Genomic DNA, 12,770 nt, shown 5'->3' with positions numbered 1-12,770 from the left:
TGCCAATGCTATACCATCAATGCCTGCCACAGTCCCTAATCGATCAAGCAGTCTAGAATGATCGATGGTATCGAATGCTGCCGACAGATCCAGCAATACCAAGGCCGAAGCCTCATTTCTGTCCAGGGCCCAGAGTAGATCATCCTGGACTTTGGTCAAGGCGGTTTCAGGACCTCTTCCTGGTCGGAATCCAGATTGAAAATCATCGAGAATGGAATTGGACTCGAGATGGGGCTGAATTTGCCACACTGCGGCTCGTTCCATGATTTTTGCCAGAAATGGTAGAGTTGAAATGGGACGATTATTGCTCAACACGGAGCGTGCCAGGTTAGCTTTCTTCAGCAGGGGAATAATCACCGCCCGCTTCAGAATACCCGGCACTGTTCCAGTGGAGAAGGAAGTATTTACAATGTCGGCAATAAAGGGGGCCAATGTCTCTGCGGCGTCCTTCACTAGTTGCGCAATGCAAGGATCAAATGATGAGGACGAGGCTCTAAGAGACTTGAGGATATTCAGAATATCTAAAGTAGAGACATCCACAAAACTAGAGAATCTTGTACCTTCATAGATGGGACAATATTCCTCAATATCTACTACTTTGATATTGTTCCTAATAATTTCTATCTTTTCATTAAAATAATTTGATAAAATATTACAAAACTCTGGTGAAGCTTCTTCTTCCGGCTGTCTACATGCTGGATTAGCTAGATTTTTCGCAACTCTAAAGAGTTCAGCTGCTGCATTTTTAGCATTAGCAATTTTTTCAGAGAAAAACTGCTTTTTGGCAGCTCTGCTGATCCACACTCATTAGTAACCCCCAGCTCTGCTGATCCACACTCATTAGTAACCCCCCCCCGACTCTGCTGATCTCCCACACAGCAGTGCCTCCAAGCTCTGCTGATCCTCCTCTCTCTCCAGTTCCTGATCACATCCTGCTATATTGCTTCCAGGCTGCTCACCACATGTGACATCTGCTAGTTTCTCCTGCTTTTGTCCCCCAGCTCTGCTGATCCTCCGCCACTTAGTCCTCTCTCCGATCCCTGCTTATTTTCCACTATAGCATTCCCACATTCCTTCCCGCTGCTCCACGCTGCACACCGGATGTGACATCCGCATCAGACACTTCCAGAATATATACACATGAACCAGAAGTTACTGCTGATGATGTCTTTTTAGTTCACTTGTTGGTTTCCCAGTGCATCCTGGGATATCTCATATCTCCAATGCCTCCAAACTAACCCTGAAGTGCTTTAAAAACGAGTTTCCAATGCCGCATTTTGAAGCAAGTGTAAACAAGCCCTTATTGTAATTCTAAAATACTGGTACATGGTACATAAACATGCAGTGATGGCTCTCATATTTTAGGCATTTGAACACGAGAAGTGCTTTAAAAAACAATAATTTCCTTTACTGTAAGCTAACATGGTGTTTTTTTCATGCCAGTTCCTGCTCGAGAACTGCTTACCAAGCTGACGACCTCCGACTCGGCCAAACAGATGTTCCCGTTGGGCGATCAGCTGCGGGGTTCCAGGAACAGCTATGGAGCGCTGGAGGATGGTGACAGTATGGTATGCCATCTGTAATGCTCACAGTGTTTGCAAATACCCAATGTTCATGAAAAAAAGTCAACTCCGGGGAAGACAAAATACAAACTGATTAACTACGGGCCTTACTTCAGGACGCAAGTCCTGCCCCATCTAATCCCCCTGTCCAACAACAGCAGGGCTAATAATGGCACTGTTACAGGGGTGTATTTAGGTTTTGTGCTGCCCTAGGCCTGACTAAACTTGTGCACCACCTAATTTAAATATGACCCACCCCTTCCTGTCAAGGCCACACCCGCATTTAAGACCCGCCCTGACATTTTCCAGTGGGGACACTATTTCCGAGGGCCTTGGGGGACAGTAGAGTCCCTTAATTTGCAGGCATTTACTCTCACTTCCTGTCTTGCTATGGAGCCCGTCAGCTGACTTTCTGACAGTTTTTAGCCTCCCGAAATGGAATCTGTCTCTCTGTCAGCCTTGCAATGTCTCATGGGACTTGTAGTTTTGCAACAGCTGGAGGGCCGCCAGTTTGAGACCCCTGACCTAGTGCATTACTGAAAATTCATTGAGGCGAATTGAAACTGCTAAAAATAAATACTCACAAAGGTGCAACTTGTAAAAGCCAATGAACCACAAGACGCCATACAGTGCAGGATACATGTACTCCAAAGACGCCCCACTGTGATGTCAAACTGACCCGTTTCGGAGGCGCACCCCCTTCCTGAGCGCAATAAGTTATTAGCTCTTGGGAAAAGGGTGCGCCCCCGAAACGCATCACTTGACACCACAGCGGGTTGTCTTTGGAGTACATGTATCCTGCACTGTATGGCGTCTTTTGGTTCATTGGCTTTTACAAGCTGCACCTTTGTATTTACTTTTAGCAGCTTCTATTCGCCTCAATACATTTTCGGTAATGCACTAGGTCAGGGGTTTTAAACTGGCGTCCCTCCAGCTGTTGCAAAACTACAAGTCCCATGAGGCATTGCAAGGCTGACAGTTACAAGCATGACTCCTACAGGGAGCTTGCGCCTTCCTCTTTGTCTGTTTTTCGGTTTCCCTTTGAATAAATACATGGACATAGGGGAGTTGATCATCCATGACAAACTGCAGCCACATCCCATCATTACAAGGTAAGGCAAACAAATGACAGTTAAAGCAACAAAAACATTAGAACGTGTACAATGCCTCGTTGGGTTTGATAGATGTTCGGTTTGAACAGCGAGTATTCTGTGTTTTCTACTCTTTCAGGAATCCATAAAACTGAGGCTGATAAAAGTTATGGAGGAAAATCATTTTCTACGAAGCAAAGTCCATAAACTAGAGAACCAAGTGGCCCGCAGGGAAACAGGAGGGCATTTACCACTGATGCAAGGTAGTCCAAATCGCTGAATGGTCCTGTGCTCCAATAACCCTTTAATTAAACTCACCCCCCCCCCCCTTAAAATGTAAACTGTGGTTATTTTGATTAGCTCAGCATGTAAAGAGCTTTCCTGGAGTATTTCGGTCCCTGGTAGTACAACTGATGCAAACAATCAACTATGGGTAACGCCGTCACCGTGATCTCTGGGATATAATGCTGTGGACAGGCACAAGTCAGGAGATGGATACAAAGGCTTTATCAATGTCTAGAAACAGAGCGAAGCCTATCATTGATAAGTGGCGCTGCCCATTGATTTCAATGGGCAGGGGCGCTTTAGGAGCAGTGTATACCCATTGACCCATTGTTTTTAACCATTCCATCTGGGTGGATCAGATCGTAGGGCTCATAGAGTAGAACAGGCTGTGTCTGTGTCCCCTCTGCATATGAAGAATGGACATGGATCTATCATCTTACCAGTTCCGCTCATTGTGACCGGTTACCAAGTCGCTTAAGTGCTGCTCGCTCTTCAAGAGGTTGGGCACCCATGCATTAGAGCTGGGGTGTCAAACTCCATTTTCATAGTGGGCTGCATCTGCAGTATGATTGCCCTCAAAGGGCCGGTTGTATATGGGTGAGCTACTTAAGAGTGCAGAGTTCATGATTACACTACATACAGAGTGCAGGGGGGCGTGCTGCGTACAGAGTGCAGGGGGGCGTGCTACGTGCAGAGTGCAGGGGGCGTGCTATGTGCAGCGTGCAGGGGGCGTGCTACGTAGAGAGTGCAGGGGGCGTGCTACGTACAGAGTGCAGGGTTTAGGGGTGCGCTATGAACAGTGTGCTACCCCACCATAACTTCCTCCCACCTCTCTCCTACCTGGCTTGACACTGGTACCTCCCTATGTAGGCAGCTTTGTCTGGCCTTGCAGGGAGATTGTTTTCTCGCTCTTAATTCAATAGATCTGTCCCATGAGTGTATGCAGGGATCTGTTAGTTCTGGGAGCCACAGAGCAAAGCTGTCTCTTGTAAACCCAGAAGGCGACAGCGGGGGAGCGGAAGCTTGAGAGCCAGAGGTGGGGAAAGGGAGTTCCGCCATGTTAAGGCTGCAAAACTGGGCGAGAGGGCCACATGGCAAGGCCAGGAGGGCAAGATTGGGGCAGGGGGCCTTGTGTTTGACATATGTGCATTAGAGGGTACAATCTGAAAGCTCCCAGGCATCAATGCAGCTGCAAAGTCCCTATGGCTGAAAACGCACCCTTTTTCTATTTGGTGCGTCTTTAATTTAAATCAATAGCACTGTGTCAACACGCAATGCCGTATATACTTGTTTTGCTTTAGGACAGGCTAGGGAAGCCACACTTCAGAAACATCAAGTTCCAGACTATCAGTGTCTTTAAAAGTTTGCAACACATCTGATTGCTTCTCCATTAACAAGCCATGCCCAGTTGTGTCTGCTGATGTCCCAGAGCCATTACATAGGCCACATTAGGAGAAATGCCTTGTTTACATAGGCATCTCCCCGTTCTGCCGCTCCCTGACACGATCGCTGGACACAAGCGGACATCGAGTCCGCTGTCACGGAGCACGCATGCGCCCACAATGCTGTGTTTTAAAGGGAACGTACCTGTACGCCCATTTGCCCAGCCGAGCAATTGTGCCGACGTATATCGCCGTGCGCTGGTCGGCATGTGGTTAAAAAATACATTTGGTCTGGTTTACAGAAGACCAAGGTCCATGCCATTTATCTGGAGGGGGATATACCACTTTACCTATCTAGGGACAACGGGGGGTCTGTAGTAAGTGATCACCATTTTCCTGTATTTCAGATGACCTGCGGCAGAAGTACGAGCAGCTAAGCCTCCAGGTGGAGTCCTTACAGCAGCAACTGAGCAAGACCAATAAACTGCAGGAGACTGTGAATGTGCTACACAACAGTCAAAGGTAATTGCCATGTTATACCAGATTTCCTGATGCCAACGTGGCAGCATACTACCACATGTATCCTGCCATAAATTGGTGCCAGGAAAGGAAAATGACAGTATTTGATACAATTTTCCAACATGGTATCATACGTGTGGGTAGTATGCTGCCATATTGATGTAAGGAAATGAAAATTACGCTAAGTATTTGATACAATTTTCCATTTTCATGTAAAGCAGTATTAGATAACTCTGTGCCCACCAGACGGATGGTAGCTTTGGGCCTACAACACTGGGCTGAGACTTGATTCCAACAGTTTACTAATGCAGTGCCCTCTGAAGAGCAATCAGTGTTTGGATAACTTTTTAGAGGGCATTTGACAGGTGGTGAGGAGGTGCTCTATCACCTAAATATCAAAATATGTTATGCCCCATACACACAATCTGAATTTCCGTCGGGATAAACTCTGACGGATTTTTTTCCGTTCAAGCTGTCTTGCATACACACTGTCGCACCAAATTCCGACCGTCCAAAACGCGGTGACGTACAACACTACGACGAGCCGAAAAAAATGAAGTTCAATGCTTCCGAGCATGCGTCAACTTGATTCTGAGCATGCATGTTTTTTTTCTCTGTCGGAGTTCCATACAGACGAACGGAATATACGATATAATTTTTTTTTCATCGGGGAAAAAAAAAATAGAACATGTTCTCTTTCTAAGTCCCTCGGAATTTTCAATGGAAAAACTCAGATGGGGCACACACACGGTCGGAAAATATCCGGTGAAAAAATTCCATCTGACTTTTTCCATCCGAAATTCCGATCGTGTGTACAAGGCATGAGTCATATTATCACTTATTTAAAAATAAAGCGTTATATGAATAAACTGTGGGGGCGGGGCACCCCTTATGGACGGGCTATCAGAAAACAGTGGATGGAGAGCTGAAAATACACACTGCAGAGCTCAGTGAGGAGAGCTCTGAGAGCTGATTGGAGGAGAGGGAAGGGACCCCTCCACCACCCTCCCCCCCCTTCACACAGCATACAGGAACCGAGCTGAGGCTGTCAATCTGCTGAAGCTCCCTCCCTGTCACCTTTTTTCTCTTGGTGTCAGAAGTGATTCATGCTGATAGCAGAGGAAGGAGAAAGCAGACAGAAATGACACTTCCCGCTATGATATGACACAGTGTACACTTAAAGGATATGCTTTGTTCATATTTCATGTCTGAGGTTTACAACCACTTTCATTTTTTAGGAACTCATTAAAGTCCACCTACTGGCTTGTTTATTGGACAACGCACTACACATATCGGGCCAGATTCAGGTAGGAGATACGCCGTCGTATCTCTGAGTGTGAGGCGTCATATCTTGGCGCCTGATTTAAAGAATCAGATACGCCCAAATTTGTCTAAGATACGACCAGCGTAAGTCTCCTACGCCGTCGTATCTTAACTGCATATTTACGCTGGCTGCTAGGGGCGTGTACGCTGATTTACGCCTAGAATATGTAAATCAGCTAGATACGCCTATTCACGAACGTACGCCCGGCCGTCGCAGTACAGATACGCCGTTTACGTAAGGCTTTTTCCGGCGTAAAGTTACCCCTGCTATATGAGGCGCAGCCAATGTTAAGTATGGACGTCGGGCCAGCGTAGAATTTTCCGTCGTTTGCGTAAGTCGTAAGCATTGGCTTTTTGCGGGTTAATTTGGAGCATTTTACGCTACGCCGCCGCAACTTTGCTTTGTGAATACTGCACTTGCCTGTCAAAGTTGCGGAGGCGTAATGTAAATAGGATACGTTACGCCCGCACACAAATACGCGCTCCCTACCTGAATCTGGCCCCATCCTGTGTATCTTGTCATTTTGGAATACAGTTATTTGTGACATAATTGCTGCTGTTCTCAGGCTTTGCTCTATTTTTACAGGTCATTGGTTAGTACAAATGAATATCTACTACAGCAACTTAACAAAATCTCTCCAAGCATGATTTCCAAGCTACCAAGATCCCCTCCCCCACAAAGGATCAGCACTGATAAGTACCAGGCGCCGGAACCCTCCAATGTACCCGGTCTGACTCCCGCATACAGTACCAGCCAGTACAGGAATCCAGAGAGGCTCAGTGCCTGCCCATTGTAGCCAATATCATGACATGATGGGACAGACCACATCCTCCGGTACATGGATTCAGGAAGGTGGGAAGATAGTATTAGTCTACCATTGCTGACTCGTTCAACCGCTTCAATACCAGACACTTTACCCCCCCCCCCTTCCTGCCCAGGCCAATTTGCAGCTTCCAGCGCTGTCACACTTTGAATGACAATTGCACGATCATGCAACACTGTACCTATATGACATTTTTAGCTTTTTTTTTCACACAAATGGAGATTTTTTTTGGTGGAATTTAATCACCACTTGGTTTTTCCTTTTAATTTTTTGCTAAACAAACAAAAAGTGACCAAAAAATTTTGAAAAAAAAACAAAACACAAACCTTTTTTTAAATTGGCAATAAGTAATTTTTCTCCTTCACTGAGGGGCTGCACTGATAATGAGAGCACCGATTATCTGTGTACATGTCCCCCGTCACGTTCCCGGCTCCTTTCCTCATGCAGTGACAGTGTATGAGGTAAGTGCTGCTGATAACCCGGCAAGTGTGTTTACATTGTGTTGAGCTGTGATTGTACACAGCTGGTCACATGGTAAAGGGCCGCTGTGATTGGCCCTTAATGCGATCTGTAATTAGCTGTGTCTGAAGGACGCAGCAATCACAGAGCACGCCGGATGCACGCGGGGTGCAAAGACGTCCATGGATGCCCTCCCAGAACAACAGAGCCCCACTGTAGCTGTCTTTCAGCTATAGCGCAGAAATTAAGTGGTTAAAAGTCGCAGACTTTAAAGCGGAGCTCCGCTGAAAAAAAAATATTAAAAGCCAGCAGCTACAAATACTGCAGCTGCTGACTTTTAATATTAGGACACTTACCTGTCCTGGAGTCCAGCGCTGTCCGCAGCAGAGGACAAGCGCTCGTCACTCTGCTGCCCCCCCCGCCATCCTTGGTGAGGGAACCAGGAAGTGAAGCGCTCCGGCTTCACTGCCCGGTTCCCTACGGCGCATGCGCGAGTCGCTCTACACCTGCCGATTGGCTTTCGCTGTGTACTGGGAGCTCACACATCCTGTAAGCGACATGCAAGCCGGCAAGAGGAACTACAGAAGCCAGTGCAGGAGAATTCTATACACTCAGATATATAGAATATTTGCAGAGTCCAGGGGGGCAGAGATGTGGCAGCTTTTTAATACACATCAGAAAGGCAAGTATATTCACAATGCTTAGAGGCTGGGTTCACACCTCTGACAGATGTGGTTCGCAGCAGAGGTCCATTGCATCCCTGTTCTCCATTTCAGACCCACATTTTTGCCTAAAACTGGGCCAAAGACGCACAGGGCTCCTGTGCAAGCCGCTCCGCAGCCACAAGGGAGATATGTGAACCGGCTCCATAGAGAGCCGGTCACAATCTCCTGTAATGCGAATGCGGGGAAAACCCACATCCAATTCGCATAGGTGTGAACCCAGCCTTACAGGTGAGATATTGGCTAAAAATGGTGTGGTGACAGGGCCACTTTAATGCTGCTCTGTGATGATGGTTAAAGGTTTTGTAAAGGAAAAATTGTTTTTGCCTAAAATTTATGTCTGCAAGGCAGACAGACAGAATAGTGTAATGATTCTGTTACAAAAACAAGTAAATACCTATTAAATTCCTTCATCTATATCACCTCCGGCATTCTGGTTTCTGTCCTCTCATTCACTTCCTGGTTTGCGGCTCTTGTTCATGTAAGAACTACATTTCCCAGCATGCATTGTGGCACGCCCAGTAATTCACACCTCCTTGAAGTCTCTAACACGTAGAGAGCGTCCTGCCACACAGATGTAGTTCCAAGGAGAGGGCGAGCACGTCACTGACCACCGCAGTAAAGCCTCCCATCACGGTGGTCAGTAAAATCAGACAAGCAGGAAGTGAACAGAGAAGAAATAGAGCAACTTCTGAGCAAAAACAAACAATGAGGAAGTGAAAAGAGGAATGTCTGCAGGTAAAGGATGCTATTATGAAAAAAAAATAAATAAATTTCCTTTACAACCCCTTTAAAGTGCACTCACATCTACAACAAATTCACACTGAAATCTTCACCATCCATGAGGGAATTTATAAAGACAACATTGGGTTGCTATTAGTTTGTAATTACATTTATAAATCATGGGGACTCTTGCCAAGTTGGGCAGTTGTTTAAAACAAGTACAGATATTGTATGCTGACCAATGAGAAGTATGGGTGTTTGTGTGCCCCAATCACTGGACTGCTGCTGTATGTAATTTTTATTTCTAATCAGTGATGTATATTTGGGTCAGGTCACCCGAGGTCAGTGGCAGTTCCGACATGAACTGCCATTTTCCAATCGTCTGGGGACCATGCGTCTGGGGATGCCAACATTTTTTTTAATTATATTCAACAGCCTATTGTGATTGCTTGTGTTGTGGCAGAAAAATTGGAGGTGTGTAAAGATTTAATTATATCTTTTGTATGCTATTTTTTATTATTATTGTTTTAATACTGATAATTTGTACATTTTGCATAAAAACAAAATTTTTAATACAAAATATGGTTTTCAAAGTATTATGTCTCCATGGAAACATTTGTCACCATGATCTGGGCTGAAGGCTGCGGCTTATTGATGGAACCTACTTGTGCTCTGTAACACACAAGCCAATCTTTTTTTTTTTTAGATTTTAATTTATTTAGAGCAATAACTCGGATGGTCAGAATATCTCCTCCCCCTCAATGCAAAGAGTAGAACACGTGTATGATGACACCCAGACAGATTTGAGAAAGCTGGAGCAAAAATGTTATCGATCCCTATTGGGGCCAGATTTTTCCGTGGTCTAGGGCAGGAGGATTGCCAGGGGTAGCCCACAGCCTCCCTCATATCATGTTTTTGTTTGAGTTTGACACCTCTGTGGTAAGCATCATGTTTGCCCTCAAAGGGCCGATTGTATCTGTAAGGCCGTGTACAGACGACCAAACATGTACGGTGAAAGCGGTCCGCCGGACCGTTTTCACCGTACATGTCTGGCCGGGGATTTCTGTACAATGGCTGTACGGACTATCGTACAGAAATCCGCGCGTAAACACTACGCGGGGCGTGTCCGCGGCATCGCCGCGACGATGACGCGGGCGGGCCTGCCAGTTAAATGCTTCCACGCATGCGTCGAAGTCATTCGACGCATGCGAGGGATGGCGGGCGCTTGGACATGTACGGTAGGTCTGTACAGACGACCGAACATGACCGAGCGGGCAGGATTCCAGCGGACTGTTTTAAAACAAGTCCAGAAATATTTGTCCGCTGGGAAAAGGCCCGGCGGGCAAATGTTTGCTGGAATCCTGCACGCTCGGGCCTACACACGACCGAACATGTATGCTGAAACTGGCCCGCGGACCAGTTTTAACAGACATGTTTGGTCGTGTGTACGGGGCCTTAGACTAGATATCCAGAGCACCTCTCTCTCCCTCTTCCCCCCCCCCATAACAAGTCAAGAGCGCCCCCCACCCTTCCTTACATCACAGTCCGTGTCGGTACAAGAACATTCAGCGCCCAGGGCAAAGATGCCAAACTGCGCACAGAGCTGCGGCCCAGTCCCGCCCCCTCTCTCTCCTACTTGACTTTGACAGCAGCAGGAGCCAATGGTGCATCTCAGACAATCAGAAGGGAGAGTCTCAGACGGCCGAGAGCCTTGTGCACATCACTGGACAGAGATGGGGCTCAGGTAAGTAATTACTATTATCTAAATTCAGCAGGCAAAGGAACACAATATTAAACCAATAGGTGCTGATGAAAACAGTTTATACATTTATTAAGCTGGCATTGTTCTGCTACCCAACATAGGAGGAGATTTCACACATCATTTATATACAGCTGTTTGAGGTGGTAGCCCCAATTCATACATTCCACCTCTAGCACCAGAGTGATGTCATACGGGTTTCTAGCACCAGAGTGATGTCATACGGGTTTCTAGCACCAGAGTGATGTCATACGGGTTTCTAGCACCAGAGTGATGTCATACAGGTTTCTAGGACCAGAGTGAACCTCTAGGAGTGATGTCATACAGGTTTCTAGCACCAGAGTGATGTCATACAGATTTCTAGGACCAGAGTGAACCTCTAGGAGTGATGTCATACAGGTTTCTAGCACCAGAGTGATGTCATACAGGTTTCTAGCACCAGCGTGAACCTTCGAGGAGTGATGTCATATGGGTTTCTAGGACCATAGTGAACCTTTAGGAGTGATGTCATATGGATGATTGATAACAAAGCATCAAGCGTGTCCCCTCCACCGAGTAAGAACACTCTCTGTTCACAGAAGCTTTAGGAAGTTGCAACCAAAAAAATAAAAACATGGAGCAATTGAATCTGTGTTCAGCCAATACAGCTCAGAGTTGGAAACATAGCCTTTGGAAGAAGAATAATAGAAATATTCAGTACTGCCAGACAAAAAAAAGTGGTAGGTTGTTTTTTTTTTTTTTTTGCCTCTGTTGTAATACATCCCAAAGGTGCTCTAGCGGGTTGAGGTCAGGACTCTGTGCAGGCCAGTCATGTTCCTCCACCCCAAACTCGCTCATCCATGTCTTTATGGACCTTGCTTTGTGCATTGTCATGTTGGAACAGGAAGGGGGGGTCGTCCCCAAAATGTTCCCACAAAGTCATCCAAAATGTCTTGGTAGGCTGACGCCTTAAGAGTTCCCTTCACTGGAACCAAGGGGGGGCCCCCCCCCCAATAACCCCACACCATAATTCCCCCCAAATGATTAGGATCAAAGCAATCTGCCCCCCCATAGTGGTAGGACCCCCTGAAGTCAGCATTGTTTGGACAGTCAGTAAAGCATCTTCTTACTCTATCATGTGATTTACAGCAGCGTAATGTTTTTATTATTTTAGTATGGAGAGCTGCTACACAAGCGCGCTGGCCGCCATCATGGACATTACATACAATCAAAGTGGAACGCTGGCAAATAAATTGTTAAAACACATTGGTAAACAATTATACCTACCAAAGCATGGTTCTGTTCAGCTAATCTTATGATTCAAAACACCTTCTGCCACAATCTAGCTCAGGGATCTTCAAACTACGGCCCTCCAGATGTTGTGGAACTACACATTCCACGAGGCATTGCAAGACTGACATTTACTGACATGACTAGGCATGATGGGAATTGTAGTTCTTGAACAACTGGAGGGCCGTAGTTTGAGGACCCCTGATCTAGCTGTTCATCTTGACAACTGGCTTGCCAACATGAAATCACGATGATGAGCCCTGTCAATAGCAGAGAGGAAACCCTGAAGGAGGATGACAGGGTTGTCGCCTGCCTGGCTGTGTGGTATACCTGCATGCATCACAAGACTGGCCAGACAGAATTACAAATCATGTGACAGGTACAATAGTTCACATACAGTACAAATTTCCCTTATTCGCTACAAAAACACAGCAGACGAGCAGGCCAAGAGGGATGAGCACCACGTGAAACGCGGTTCTTCCTCTGAGCCTATGGCGGCAGAAGGTTTGACCGCTCAACTGAACTTTTCATTTAAAGCAGCACTAAACCCATCAATTGAATGGTTAATAAAAAATAAAAAAAAAAACACACACACGGCACGTGCCGGTCATTTACTTGTGCTCTCAACCAAACTGAGAAACCATGAAATGGCCTGCGTCATACCTGATCACATGTGGAGCAGCACAGCAGCTGCAAATCAAAATAGAGGTCAAGATGGTGGCTTCCGTGGCTGAAAACAATATTATAGGGTTTAGTTCTGTTTGGCCTAACAGCTCGAAGCAGAACTAAACGATCATTTTCAGCCAAGGAAGCCGCCATGATGCTCCACCATGTGATCAGGTACAACTCCAC

The 12,770-nt window shown here is 46.2% G+C and overlaps 1 protein-coding gene and 1 long non-coding RNA gene across 5 annotated transcripts in view; both read left to right on the top strand.

Annotated features, from left to right (window-relative positions):
- The window catches only part of LRRC36 (leucine rich repeat containing 36), a 31,326-nt gene extending 24,190 nt beyond the window's left edge, over positions 1 to 7,136 (top strand). For all 4 annotated transcript variants that reach the window (XM_040329521.1, XM_040329520.1, XM_040329518.1 and 1 more), the window contains exons 11-14: positions 1,444 to 1,568; positions 2,793 to 2,916; positions 4,728 to 4,842; positions 6,749 to 7,136. In XM_040329521.1, the coding sequence (XP_040185455.1) occupies positions 1,444 to 1,568; positions 2,793 to 2,916; positions 4,728 to 4,842; positions 6,749 to 6,959 (575 nt within the window). In that variant the 3' untranslated portion in view covers positions 6,960 to 7,136. The remainder of the gene's footprint in view (positions 1 to 1,443; positions 1,569 to 2,792; positions 2,917 to 4,727; positions 4,843 to 6,748) is intronic.
- Positions 7,137 to 8,330: 1,194 nt separating this feature from the next.
- Positions 8,331 to 9,175, top strand: LOC120917083. The gene is made up of 2 exons (XR_005744166.1): positions 8,331 to 8,467; positions 8,964 to 9,175. It is a non-coding gene; the product is annotated as an uncharacterized LOC120917083 (long non-coding RNA).
- Positions 9,176 to 12,770: the final 3,595 nt, after the last annotated feature.

This window comes from Rana temporaria, chromosome 11, assembly GCF_905171775.1.
Source record: "Rana temporaria chromosome 11, aRanTem1.1, whole genome shotgun sequence".
NCBI lineage: Eukaryota > Metazoa > Chordata > Amphibia > Anura > Ranidae > Rana > Rana temporaria.
This window is presented reverse-complemented; position numbering and strand designations above follow the sequence as displayed.